At 41.1% G+C, this 12,145-nt stretch overlaps 1 protein-coding gene across 3 annotated transcripts in view; it reads right to left on the reverse strand.

Annotated features, from left to right (window-relative positions):
* Mctp (multiple C2 domain and transmembrane region protein) overlaps positions 1 to 12,145 on the reverse strand; it is a 338,130-nt gene that overhangs the window by 109,656 nt on the left and 216,329 nt on the right. For all 3 annotated transcript variants that reach the window (XM_072304484.1, XM_072304485.1, XM_072304486.1), the window contains one exon: positions 9,475 to 9,586. In XM_072304484.1, the coding sequence (XP_072160585.1) occupies positions 9,475 to 9,586 (112 nt within the window). The remainder of the gene's footprint in view (positions 1 to 9,474; positions 9,587 to 12,145) is intronic.

Below are 12,145 nucleotides of genomic sequence, written 5' to 3' on the forward strand. Positions count from 1 at the left end.
TCGACATCATTCGAGTTAGTCTCACCCCCACCACAAACCTCTTCTTCATCCATTGGTCTGATAGACCTCACAACGGACGATGGCAACCAATCCACCTCCAGTGAGTGTTCCTTCCGGACCGCCAACATCAGAGATGACAGTCAAGAAGGAGACCCCAATAGCGAAGAGCACCAACCTGCCTTTTCTAACACCGACCCGGCTATTGACGCTTGGACGCGTAGGACCCAATTACCTACCCGTCTCTCACGTCCTCAACATCGGCGCCCAAAATCTACTCCCCAACCTGACCTATAATGCTCTCGAAGTATTATGTAACGTAGCGCTTGAAATTACTCAAGCTGACTTCGTCAGAGTGTGGAAGACCATCTTGCTCAAACGAGCACGAGATTGTTACGAGCGCTCACGATATGTTAGGCCCCCTAATTACGTTAGGATGGGATCTCTAATCCCAGTCCCGGCCCCATTAGGTGACCTTCTACAGTTGGTCTGGTATGGACATGTGCGAAGGATGGCAGATGATCGGTTGCCCAAGCAGGTCTTCGATTGGGTTCCTCCCGGAAGGCGACGGCGTGGACGTCCTGTGAAAGGTTGGCGACAAGGGGTGGAGGAGGAGATCATAAGGTGCCAATGGGCCTGTTGCAAACTTTTGCTAGAGCAAAACTAAGAGTTGTTTCTTACAGATAATGCCCTAAAAATCACGATGAGCGCATCGGCAAAGTCTGAAATTCACTCATAACTTCACAATCTGCGTAAGAAATTTGCGGTTTTTTGAGCTTCCCGCTTCGAAAACGATACTACGGTACAGGTGAACATTTTGTTAGAGGAGTCGTTCCATTGGCGGCAATACTCATCATGGCCGACGCCAGTCCGCCAAAACACGTGTGATGGGACGAGATAACACCTGAACAGGATTAAACCACATAACAATCGGCGTGTTTACGTTCATATTTTCCTCGCCCGCCTTAATTGACCTTGAACTCTCCTCGAATTACGCGAGGAACTGCGCAAGCGTCGGCCATGATGAATATTGCCGACGATGGAGCGACTCCTCTAACAAAATGTTCACCTGTGCAGTGGTATCGTTTTTGAAGCGGGAAGCTCAAAATAACGCAATTTTCTTACGCAGATTGTGAATTTATGAGTGCATTTCAGACTTTGCCGATGCGCTCATCGTGATTTTTGAGGCATTATCTATAAGAAACAACTCTTCATTCTGCACTAGCAAAAGTTTGCAACAGGCCCATTGCCTGATGATCTCTGGGAGGATAGAGGGCAATGGCGTTTGGGCTTCGCAGAGCGCGAGGCGGCGCTGCAAAAGCGGCTTTATGTAAGTGTATGAATGGTAAAGGATCGATTATTAAGGTGTCCCTTGCGGACCTCCTGTTTATAGATCATTTTCCATATGTTAAGATGGTATACTAATCGATATATCGCAATGAACCCCACGCCACTGGTTTCATGACGCGAGGAACGCCAGCCATAGTTGGAATTACTCTTTGTGATACGGTGATCGCTAAAGATAAATTGGACGTTTTTACGCTAAACGGAACTAAAGACGCGAGTAGGAAAGATGGGGTAAGCTCTAGAGAGTGCCCTCAAGAATGCCTGTGCAAAGTTTCAGACTTCCGGCGCAATTTTTCGGCGAGATATGAACTGAAAACCATGTTATTTGTAAAAACAGCGGATGTAAGAATCCACTGTTTTCCCCAGCCGGCGCGGCAGGATACTGTGGAGATTCGAACCCACTTGCGATAACTGCCCGCCCACCGACCATGGGCTGTAGCTGACGAACGCTATTACGTTGTATACGAACGGATCCTTAAGAGAAATTTCCGTAGCGCATATCCAAAAAAACAAAAATGTGATTTTTGTACAAAATTTCGGCCCAATCCAAAAAAATGTCACTAATTACCAAAAACAAAAAAAAAACAAAAAAAAAACCAGGCACCCAAAAATATGATGGCAGTACCGTTTGGATTCATCATATAAAAGGAAATGATATCAAAACGGCCCAATTTTCTCTTTCATGCCCATGCAATATACCAAACACCCCAACTTTTTTCACAAAAAAAAAAAATAAATAAATACCTATAAGGTATGATGACCTGAACACGTTTATTGGATCCATCGCTTTAAAGGAGTATGATATTAAATCGGCCCAACTTCTCTGAAATATGCCCATCTCGGATCAATAATTTTTTTGAGACCTTCCGACTCATCGCTGAGGAGACACTGATCATTACTTGACCCTTAGTATATGTCCTTGTTTAGATGTCAAAGAGTTCCTTATGAGAACTGTAATGAATTTTTTTTCTTTGAAGAGATAAAATCAAAAAATCGTCATAAAATTGAAAAAAAAATTCGAAGAAAAAAAAAGGAATGGGCCGGCCGGCCGTACATACAAGTGGTAGATAATATAGGGTGATTATCGTCTCTCTTTCACATATACATGAACAAGTATCATCGTCAAAAGGAGGATCAGTCCTTCTTGAAATCGTCATTGAAAGATAGACTGAAAGATATTCACACATGAGTGAACAACTTAACAACTTTCAAGCAATGCCATATTCTTTGTTTGTTTCTGATAGAAGGCCTTACAAACTACTGAACCTTGGCGTATTATTGCGAATATTATGTGCCTCCTACTTACAATGCTTCTTTCTTAGCAACTTCATGGATGTTGGCAAGACCGGGTCGGTCACCCATGCCAAAATGTTGGGGCATACCAATGTATCTACATTTCCCCCCTTTTTTTTGTACGTGCCGGCCGGCCCATTCCTTTTTTTTTCTTCGAATTTTTTTTTCAATTTTTATGACGATTTTTTGATTTTATCTCTTCAAAGAAAAAAAATTCATTACAGTTCTCATAAGGAACTCTTTGACATCTAAACAAGGACATATACTAAGGGTCAAGTAATGATCAGTGTCTCCTCAGCGATGAGTCGGAAGGTCTCAAAAAAATTATTGATCCGAGATGGGCATATTTCAGAGAAGTTGGGCCGATTTAATATCATACTCCTTTAAAGCGATGGATCCAATAAACGTGTTCAGGTCATCATACCTTATAGGTATTTATTTATTTTTTTTTTTTGTGAAAAAAGTTGGGGTGTTTGGTATATTGCATGGGCATGAAAGAGAAAATTGGGCCGTTTTGATATCATTTCCTTTTATATGATGAATCCAAACGGTACTGCCATCATATTTTTGGGTGCCTGGTTTTTTTTTTGTTTTTTTTTTTGTTTTTGGTAATTAGTGACATTTTTTGGATTGGGCCGAAATTTTGTACAAAAATCACATTTTTGTTTTTTTGGAAGGATATCACGTATTTTTGGTATGACTTCTACGAAGTATCAGGCAAAGAGAGTTCCCATTTTAAATTTAAAAGTTGTTCCCGCGGGCGCGAGGCAGAGAGGAAACGACTCCCCCCCCCCCCCCCCCCCCCCACCCCCTCGAAAGCGGCCCACCTTTTTTTAAGGAATTTCGTTCAAACCGCATGTCAATAATCTGTAATCGTTCTCGAGACATCAGTAAGGAAGGATCCATATTTTTGGCACACCCTGTACGTCACAGAAAAAAAACCGCAGGTCAGTATTGAAATCGTGACAAAGTTGGGTCACTTGACGTAATGCCTAATTCTCATTGGCTACGAACGATAGAAACTACAGTAAAGCGCATTGACTTATAATGCAATCTAGGTCGCGCGGTAGGTAAGACAGCTAGCGGGGTAAATCAGGGTGAAGACGCGCCTTCCGCTTAGTGGATACATCCGGATATACGAACGAAAAGTACCCGTATCAGGCAACGGCACTGGCATGACAGGCATTTCCATTGTCTCGGTCTCGGACTTGCTGGGTGTTGCTGAGTTGCCTATCGTCCCGCCTGAAGGGACTCTAGTCTCGCCGAAATTTCCTAATGCGCAGTCTAAGCCATAGATAGTGCATAGAGAGGTTATGATAATGATAATGTTATTGTTTCGATTGGAAATTTTGAATCGGGTTTGAGCATAATAGCATTGCAATTTCAATTTCTCCTGGCCCCTGTCTCTTTTTCTATGTCATATTATTTCTGAAATTAATAACAATATAACTTCTTGAATGGTTTTCTCATTGTACACACGAAACATTTTCAATTTTATGCTGCCCCGAGGAATAATACTTCCAAATGTGACCATTCTTGATTTTGCATGAAACTTCTCTCTCTAGGTACCTTTTTCGTTGTGAGTGAGTTTTCTTTTATGATTCTCTGATTACTGAGGGCACAATGCTTGGGCACAATGTGCCTGAAACGAAAAGTTGCTACTTACTTGTTTACTATGTGCATTCCTATCCAGACATCATATGAAATCATCTTGGTACTTGCGTTAAATGTTTCTGTTCATAAGGAGATGGTATACATTAAACTTTAGTTGTGATGGCATAAATTTTCTCAACTGCATGCTGATTATTGAAACTATGTCAGTACGACAAGGCAAGACAGCCCTATCTTAACCGTGCAATATATCGCATTTCGATCTCTTATCAGACTGCTTCAAACTTTCAATAATCGGCCTGCTGCAATGAAATCCTTTTATAGCTTTCATCATTATGATTCTCCATTTGGCCATTCTGGTCAACTAGAGTCCACAAAGACACATTGACTTTAAACGCGCAACAGGGTGAAAGGGAGAGTGCCAGTTTAACTAATAATGGGTTTATTTTCAATGATAAAATTAACCAGTCTATTTACTGTCACACCTTCAAAGTGGGTGAATGTGTCAGGCAAGAACCCTGATAATCAACAACTTCAGAGCTGCTCTTAATATAGGACTTCTATGTAATGTTCCATCTCCTGTGTACAGTAGGCACAAAACCAGGATTTACATTAGAGGCATCACCTGTGTTAAGGGATACCTTTTATGTCTTACATTATTCAACATTTTTTTTTTGGATTCTTGGAACTAATGATAGAATGCAAGCTAAATTCTGCAGCTCAGTGCAGGACCTCTATCATTTACGCTGCTTATACCTAGTTATGCCTGCCAGGTCCTTTGACCATTCGAATCGCAATTTCTCCAAGCTCCAATTTCCTTATCGGTAATAACATTGCAAACGCGTGATACCGTCTCATAAAGACAGTAAGCAAAGTAAGTATTTATCAATATTTTTAGTTTTATGAGAGATGTCTCTAAAGCTATGGCATTCTGTATCTTAAGAAATGTGACCAGTTCACTCGTCATTGGAAAAGATAAACAGTAAAAGTTGATGCTTCTGCAAGCAAAAATTACAGTTACCACAACTGAAATTTCGATCTCAATAGCATGAATCTTCTGAACTGTAATGAAACAGTTTGATAACATTTCATTTTCAGGAGCCTTTAGCTGCCAATGCTGGTCATACAGAGTCAACAGCGATTGAGTTTCAGTGCGTTATCAGGGTACAACAGAGAATACCACTTTAATTTTTGGTTTTCCTTTCAATAACATTTAATTTTTATGAGTCTGTATCTGCCAATTCTGGTCATGCAGAGTCGGCTGCGATTGAGTTTCAACACACTATCAGGGTAAAACGCAGAATACAATTTTGCTTCTTGGTTTTACTTTCAAGGATGGTAAAAACAGTCCATTCTCTGTCACACCTTCAGGCATGAACTTTTCAGCTAAGGACTCAAATAAATGACAATTTAGGAGCCACTTGTCATGTATGGTTCTTCTGTATTAGTCCGTCCCTTTCATACCGTAGACCGAGAACCAAAGGTTAAAGTATAAATATCACCTATATTCAAGGCTTAATTTTATATCCTATGCTATGTGATCCCTCTCATACGATTCTATCGAACGAATGAATCTGCCGGTAAGTTAATTATGTGGAGCACCATCATATCTATGCTGGGAATTGCCAGGGAGATTCTGCAACCATCCGATTAAGGTAACTCTCACATCAATACAGTGACAGGTAAAGTAAGCAGGTATTTATGAGAGATTTCTCAACTTGGGCATTCAATGCCCACTTTCCGTCAAAGAAGATGCTCTGTTGATATGCTGTTGCAGCCAAAAATATTTATCACAACTAATATTTTTAGTCGCCTCAGTCTCAATCGATAGCTTTCATTATTCTGCCAGTTCTGGCTATCCAAAGTCCACATCTAATGAGTTTTAACTCACTTTCAGGGTGTGCCAGAGAATTAATTCTTGTATCCATTTTCCGTGCTAAATGAACCAGCTAATTTTCTGTCGCACTCTCATAGTGGGTAAATTTGCCAGGCGAGGACTCAGATAATCTAGAGGTCAGGCGGCACTGATGTATTATATCGAACAGCTGCTCTGTATTATCTCCTATATGTAGTAAGCAGTGACGGCAAATTTGCGTCACCAGGTACTGCAAATTTTAGCTGATGTGTAGAGAGGTTGTCACCAAGGTTATCCTGCACTAGTTATAGCATCTCAATTTTATCAAACCAATGAAATAGCAGTATAGATACATACCTTCTGCACAGGTCAATATGATAGACCTTGATTTGAAGAATTTTATCCAAACACAGGCTTTGACGATTCAATCGACTTCTGACCCAGAATCGAAGAGACTTGATAATAATCAAATTAAAGCTAATGCTTGAAGTCAAGTATCTTTGATTTTGTGACATTGAGTTGATTTCATTGAAGTGGTTTTGTTTCAGTGAAGCGTAGCTTCTTTAGGTGAACACATAACCAAGACTGACGGGTGAATGCATTTACCGGTTATCCATTATGAAGCATCCCAAGTCTATGAAAACATACAGGCTTTAGGCACCAGTTGCATGATACACTGAGAAAACACACATCAACTCCTGAAAATGTAGGCTGCCTAGCTGCTAGCAAAATTTTAGTAGAAAGTGGAAACGCAGAATCATTCCCACCGATTGAGATCCCAGACACACATCATCGTATTGAGGGAAAGGATGATTTTCTGGTGGAAAGTTGCTGAATCTGATTAACGAGAAATAGTATCTAGGACTCACTATAGTGGGATATCATAAATCATTCATGAACAATTACTTGAAAAGATCACTAGATCAGGGCCGCTGGGAAGAAATGGCAGGTTGATCCGAGTACTTACAGTGACAACTAAATTTATCAAGGGTGCGGGAATCATAAAAGGGTTATATAGAAATGGATCCAGTTATATTCGGCTAGGATAAAATAGATAGAAACATACATCGATTAATCCATCTTATTTTTATTATTTAAATATTGAAAACAGTAATGACATAAACATAACCTGAAATTTAACTTCTGGAGTCGGCGCTCACCATCCATCGCGCGGTTCTACAAGTTGTTTTCAAATTCTGACTGTTTTGAAAAATTGAAGGACCCGCTCCTTCTTTCAATAAATTCTCCTTTCGACGCCCATATAAGTCCGCAAACTTTCCGAAAGGCACATCCTGGGAGTCTACAGATTTGAATCATACCTAGTTTAATGGATTTTATGCTACCCTTACCTCCACAGCCCTAGGGACCGATCGACATTCAAATCGTCAGAAAACGGGTTAATTATTAAATTGTTCTTCTTTATACGCCATCTATTTCAAATTTCCAAAAAATCATATTTAGTTTATGTGACGCTGATTCAAAATATCTATACTTGTATGGGGTTTTTTTCTACGGTATAGCTGTAATGTCAGTTGAACTAAACACGATGGTCTCTCCCGCGACCGAACGTTTCGCGGGCCCCGTATCTGCTCAACAATTCCATCAGTGTCAGCTTTTGGGGTCCATGTCGTCAAAAACGATCGTCAAGTTTTGGGGTCCAAAATTTGTCGTTAAAGTTTAATAACTTTTTTAATATTTAACTAAACTTAAAAAGGGTGGGCATTACGAGTAGAGCTGAGCATACTCTACCCAAATATTATAGGGTTTTTGGGGTTTACTCTCCGACTTAATTAGTAGGAGAGCTTAATGGACCGCAAACCGTGCAGAAAAGCCCGGTCGCGTTGTTTCGTGTAAAACTAGTTAGGCAGCAGCCACCCGTCTTTTTTTTTTTTTTTTTTTTTTTTTTTTTTTTTGGGTCGTCATTTTTTAGAGGGAGTTTTTTAGGATTGGGCCGGGGTGGCTACCGCCACCTAGAATTACTTAACCTGGACACGAACAGCTGATCCAGCGCGCCAATTCGAACAATTTCATGTAAGGATTACACGGCGGGCTTTTCGAATTCAGAGTGCTGAAACCTCATGATGTCACTTTTTGAATTTGAAATCCCTAACGAATGAATGAACCCCAGCTGCTGAAACGTGGATGCGCAGAAGGGATGCGTAGTCAAGGGTATGTTCCGTTCACTTTAGGCTTCCTGTAACTGCCATTCCGTTACTGAAACATAGTTCTGCACGGAATAAGGAAACGTTTTCCTTACGAGAGTAATTTATTGTTAGTGTAAAGGAATTATTTCTCTTTTCTACAATACCATGGCATCCTTAGCAATACTCACTTGTCTGAAGGAACTAATCGTTGCGAGTGAATATTACGACAGGCGGTTTCTCCTGAAAGACGTGGAACTGGTCTTCAAGACGTATGGTGTGTCAATATCTACCTGGGACGACGTCGTCAGCTTCTGTAGATTACTTCCGGAGGTGCAGAGCGAGCGATCGACGTTTGACAACCAGGAGATGGTTATACTCACAGCAGTTCTGGGTTTCAGCACGAAGCAAGCGTAAAAAAGTGTTTTCGGTAAAAATAGCGGATGTCACCTTTTTTTCAAATCGCTGTTAATACTTCAGTTTTTCACGTACATAGATCGTAAAGCGTGTGTTTTTTACCGGAAGAGTTGCTCTTCATGAAAATCTTCATGAAAATCTTTATGAGAATCCTCTCGGTTCTACGGGCGGAAAAGTGCAAAGCTGCAAAAACTTCAAACACGATTTTCTCACAATGTGAAAACTCGACATCCGCTATTGTTACAGGTAAGTCATCAAATACGGAAATTAGGGACTAAGGCCCCAACAAATACAACCGGAATTGGGAAGGGCAAATGCACACTTGAAGGATGTTGAACTGCAAAGAGATGTATTCAACGCTGCATTAATCAGAATGGAACCAAGGAACATCGGCTTTCGCCAAATTTAATTTCACAATTTAATTTTTTACATGAAAACGGTAGCGCAGATTTTAGTGCAAATCTCAGTAAATTTTCTGTATAGCTCAAGAAAATTCTTCAAACATTTTCTAAAGAAATCCGCACGAACGTTCTCTTGAAAAAATTAAATTGCCGAGTTAAATTAGAAAATAGCTGATGTGGCTTTGTTCCTTTCAGCTAAACGCGATCCGAAGAGGCTAATTCGGCTCGTCGAAGATGCCAGTCCAGGTGATCAGCCTGAAGTCTGAAGGGGTTGAAAGTGTTGATCCAGGCAATTTCGTTAAGATCATTTGACGATGCCGAATGTCGCGATAGCTTTTATTTCTAGCGTCGAGTTTTATGGTGGATCTTCTACCATTATAAGTGCAGTTGTACTAAATTGTACTGAACTTACTTGCTCTTTGTCCTCTTGCGTCCTCGGCCAGAGAGTGGTAGTGAGCACGATTTCTCCCAGGTACTCCTCCGGCTTGTCCGGGTCTTGAAGCGTCAAGCTGATATCTTGAGCTCTGAAATGACAACCGTTATGATTAGCTAGACTAACAACATCAATTTAAGTTAGTATTCACAACTTGCGGGTAATGAGTGAAATGAGAAGGTTATGAAGCACGTAACCGCACATCTTTTGCGCTTTGTGAGTTTTAAACTCACAAGTGAAAGGTAAAGAATAGCATGATGAGTCAGACCGATTAGCCGTGTATGCAGCCCTAAGTATCTCCAAAAGTAAGCAATCGGACAGATTCGACGCTTTTTGGGTTTTAAACGTAGAAATGAAAGATCTTCATTCGGATGATGCGTTCGACCAATTCGCTATACATGCAGCCCTATGAATCTCCAAAAGCACGTATCCGCACAACTTTCGCGACTTGTGAGTTTTAAACTCACAAGTGAAGGATCTCGTCTCACATGATACGCTCAACTATAATTATCCGTGTATGCAGCCCTGAGAATCTTCAAAAGCACGTAACCGCACAACTTCCGCGACTTGTGAGTTTTAAACTCGCATGTGAAAGATCTTGTCTCGTATGATGCGTTCGATCGATTAGGCATGTATGCAGCCCTAAGAATCTCCATAAGCACATAACCGCACAACTTCCGCGCTATGTGAGTTTTCAGCTTACAAGTGAAGGATCTCGTCTCACATGATACGCTCAACTATAATTATCCGTGTATGCAGCCCTGAGAATCTTCAAAAGCACGTAACCGCACAACTTCCGCGACTTGTGAGTTTTAAACTCACAAATGCAAAATTTCGTTTCACATGCTGCGCTCGACTGCGATTATCCGTGTATGCAGCCTTGAGAATCTCCAAAAGCGCGTAACCGTACAACTTCCGCGCTTTGTGAGTTTTAAACTCACAAGTGAAATATCTCGCCTCATATGATGCGTTCGACCGAATAGCCGTGTATGCAGCCATTAGAATCTCCAAAAGCACGTTACCACACAACGTCTGCGCTCTGTGAATTTTAAACTCGCAAGTGAAAGATCTCGTCTCGTGTCATGCGTTCGACCGAATAGCCATGTATACAGCCCTTAGCATCTCCAAAAGCATGTAACCACACAACTTCCGCGACTTGTGAGTTTAAACTCACAAGTGCAAAATCTCGTCCGACATGATACGCTCGACCGATTAGCCGTGTATGCAGCGCTGAGAATCTGCAAAAGCGCGTAACCGCACAACTTCCGCGCTTTTTAAGTTTTCAACTCGCAAGTGATAGACCTCGTCTCACATGATGTATCCGACCGATTAGCCGTATATGCAGCCATAAGAAACCTCAAAAGCACATATTCGCACATCTTCGTCACTTTGTGAGTTCTCAACTCACAAGTGAAAGATATAGGATCGCATGATGCGTCACACCGATTAGCCGTGTATGCAGCCCTAAGAATCTCCAAAAGCAAGCAATCGGACACCTTCGACGCTTTTTTAGTTTTAAACTTCGGAATGAAAGATCTAGATTTGCATTATGCGTTCGACCGATCCGCCATACATTCAGCCCTAAGAATCTCCGAAAGCACGTAAACGGACAACTTACGCGCTGTGTGCGTTTTAAACGCACAAGTGAAAGATCATGTCTCATACATACGGTTGCATAACTCTTCGAACTCATCTTTGATACCCATTTCTTCATTTTATCATGATAACAGAATATCTGAGGACGGAGTGAAAAAGTCTCATGGCGGCTTTGAGGTGATTCGAAGGAGGCCACCTTTTGTGTCAGAGCGACGTGCGATACATCGCATCGATTTGTTTCATAATTTCAGCTACTTGTGATTTTTTTCGAATTTTGAGATCGCACTTCTGTTGTCATGAAACTTAAGAACTCATGTACCAAATTTGACAAAGAAATTCAACGTATTAAAGGCGTGGTTTTTATAGAGGAAAAATATTGCATTTGAGTGCAGTTTTGATATCAGTATCGAATGCGATTTTTCCTCTAAAAAAACCACGCCTTTAATACGTTGAATTTCTTTGTCTTTGGTATATGAGTTCTGAAACCTCATGACAACAGAAGTGCGATCCCAAAATTAGAAAAAAATAGACAAGTAGCTGAAATTATGGAACGAATCGATGCGATATATCGAACGTCGCTCTGACACAAAAAATGGCCTCCATCGAATCACCTTAAGTTCACTTAGCTATCTCCGAAGTGTAATTAGAACCTTTATTTGTTTTGTTGTCCCTTAACAAGACTTCCAAGCACACACCACCGCAACAAGGCGACCCGTGAGATTCAGAAAATCATCGCAAGGCGCCTGCGAACCGAAGAAATTACGGACCCATTCTCATGAACCGAGCGCGCCTTTAAAAATCAAACCTTTACGAAGGAAACTTTGCAAATACGGTGTTATACAAGTGGTATGTGCTGTGTGCATATCCGCCGATAAGTTGTGTTGACTCAGTACCCTAGTGGATGTAATGGAGATGTTGCATGTGTGAGGGATTTGCGATTTGACCATTGATTCTTATGTAAAAGTTCGCGAGAAACACGATGGTGCCACTGGTTTTCTCTGAAATCATCTCCCAAGCTCAAAAAAAGCTCTCAAAGTGAGGCCAAAATGGAGGG

Source organism: Bemisia tabaci, chromosome 9 (genome assembly GCF_918797505.1).
Source record: "Bemisia tabaci chromosome 9, PGI_BMITA_v3".
NCBI lineage: Eukaryota > Metazoa > Arthropoda > Insecta > Hemiptera > Aleyrodidae > Bemisia > Bemisia tabaci.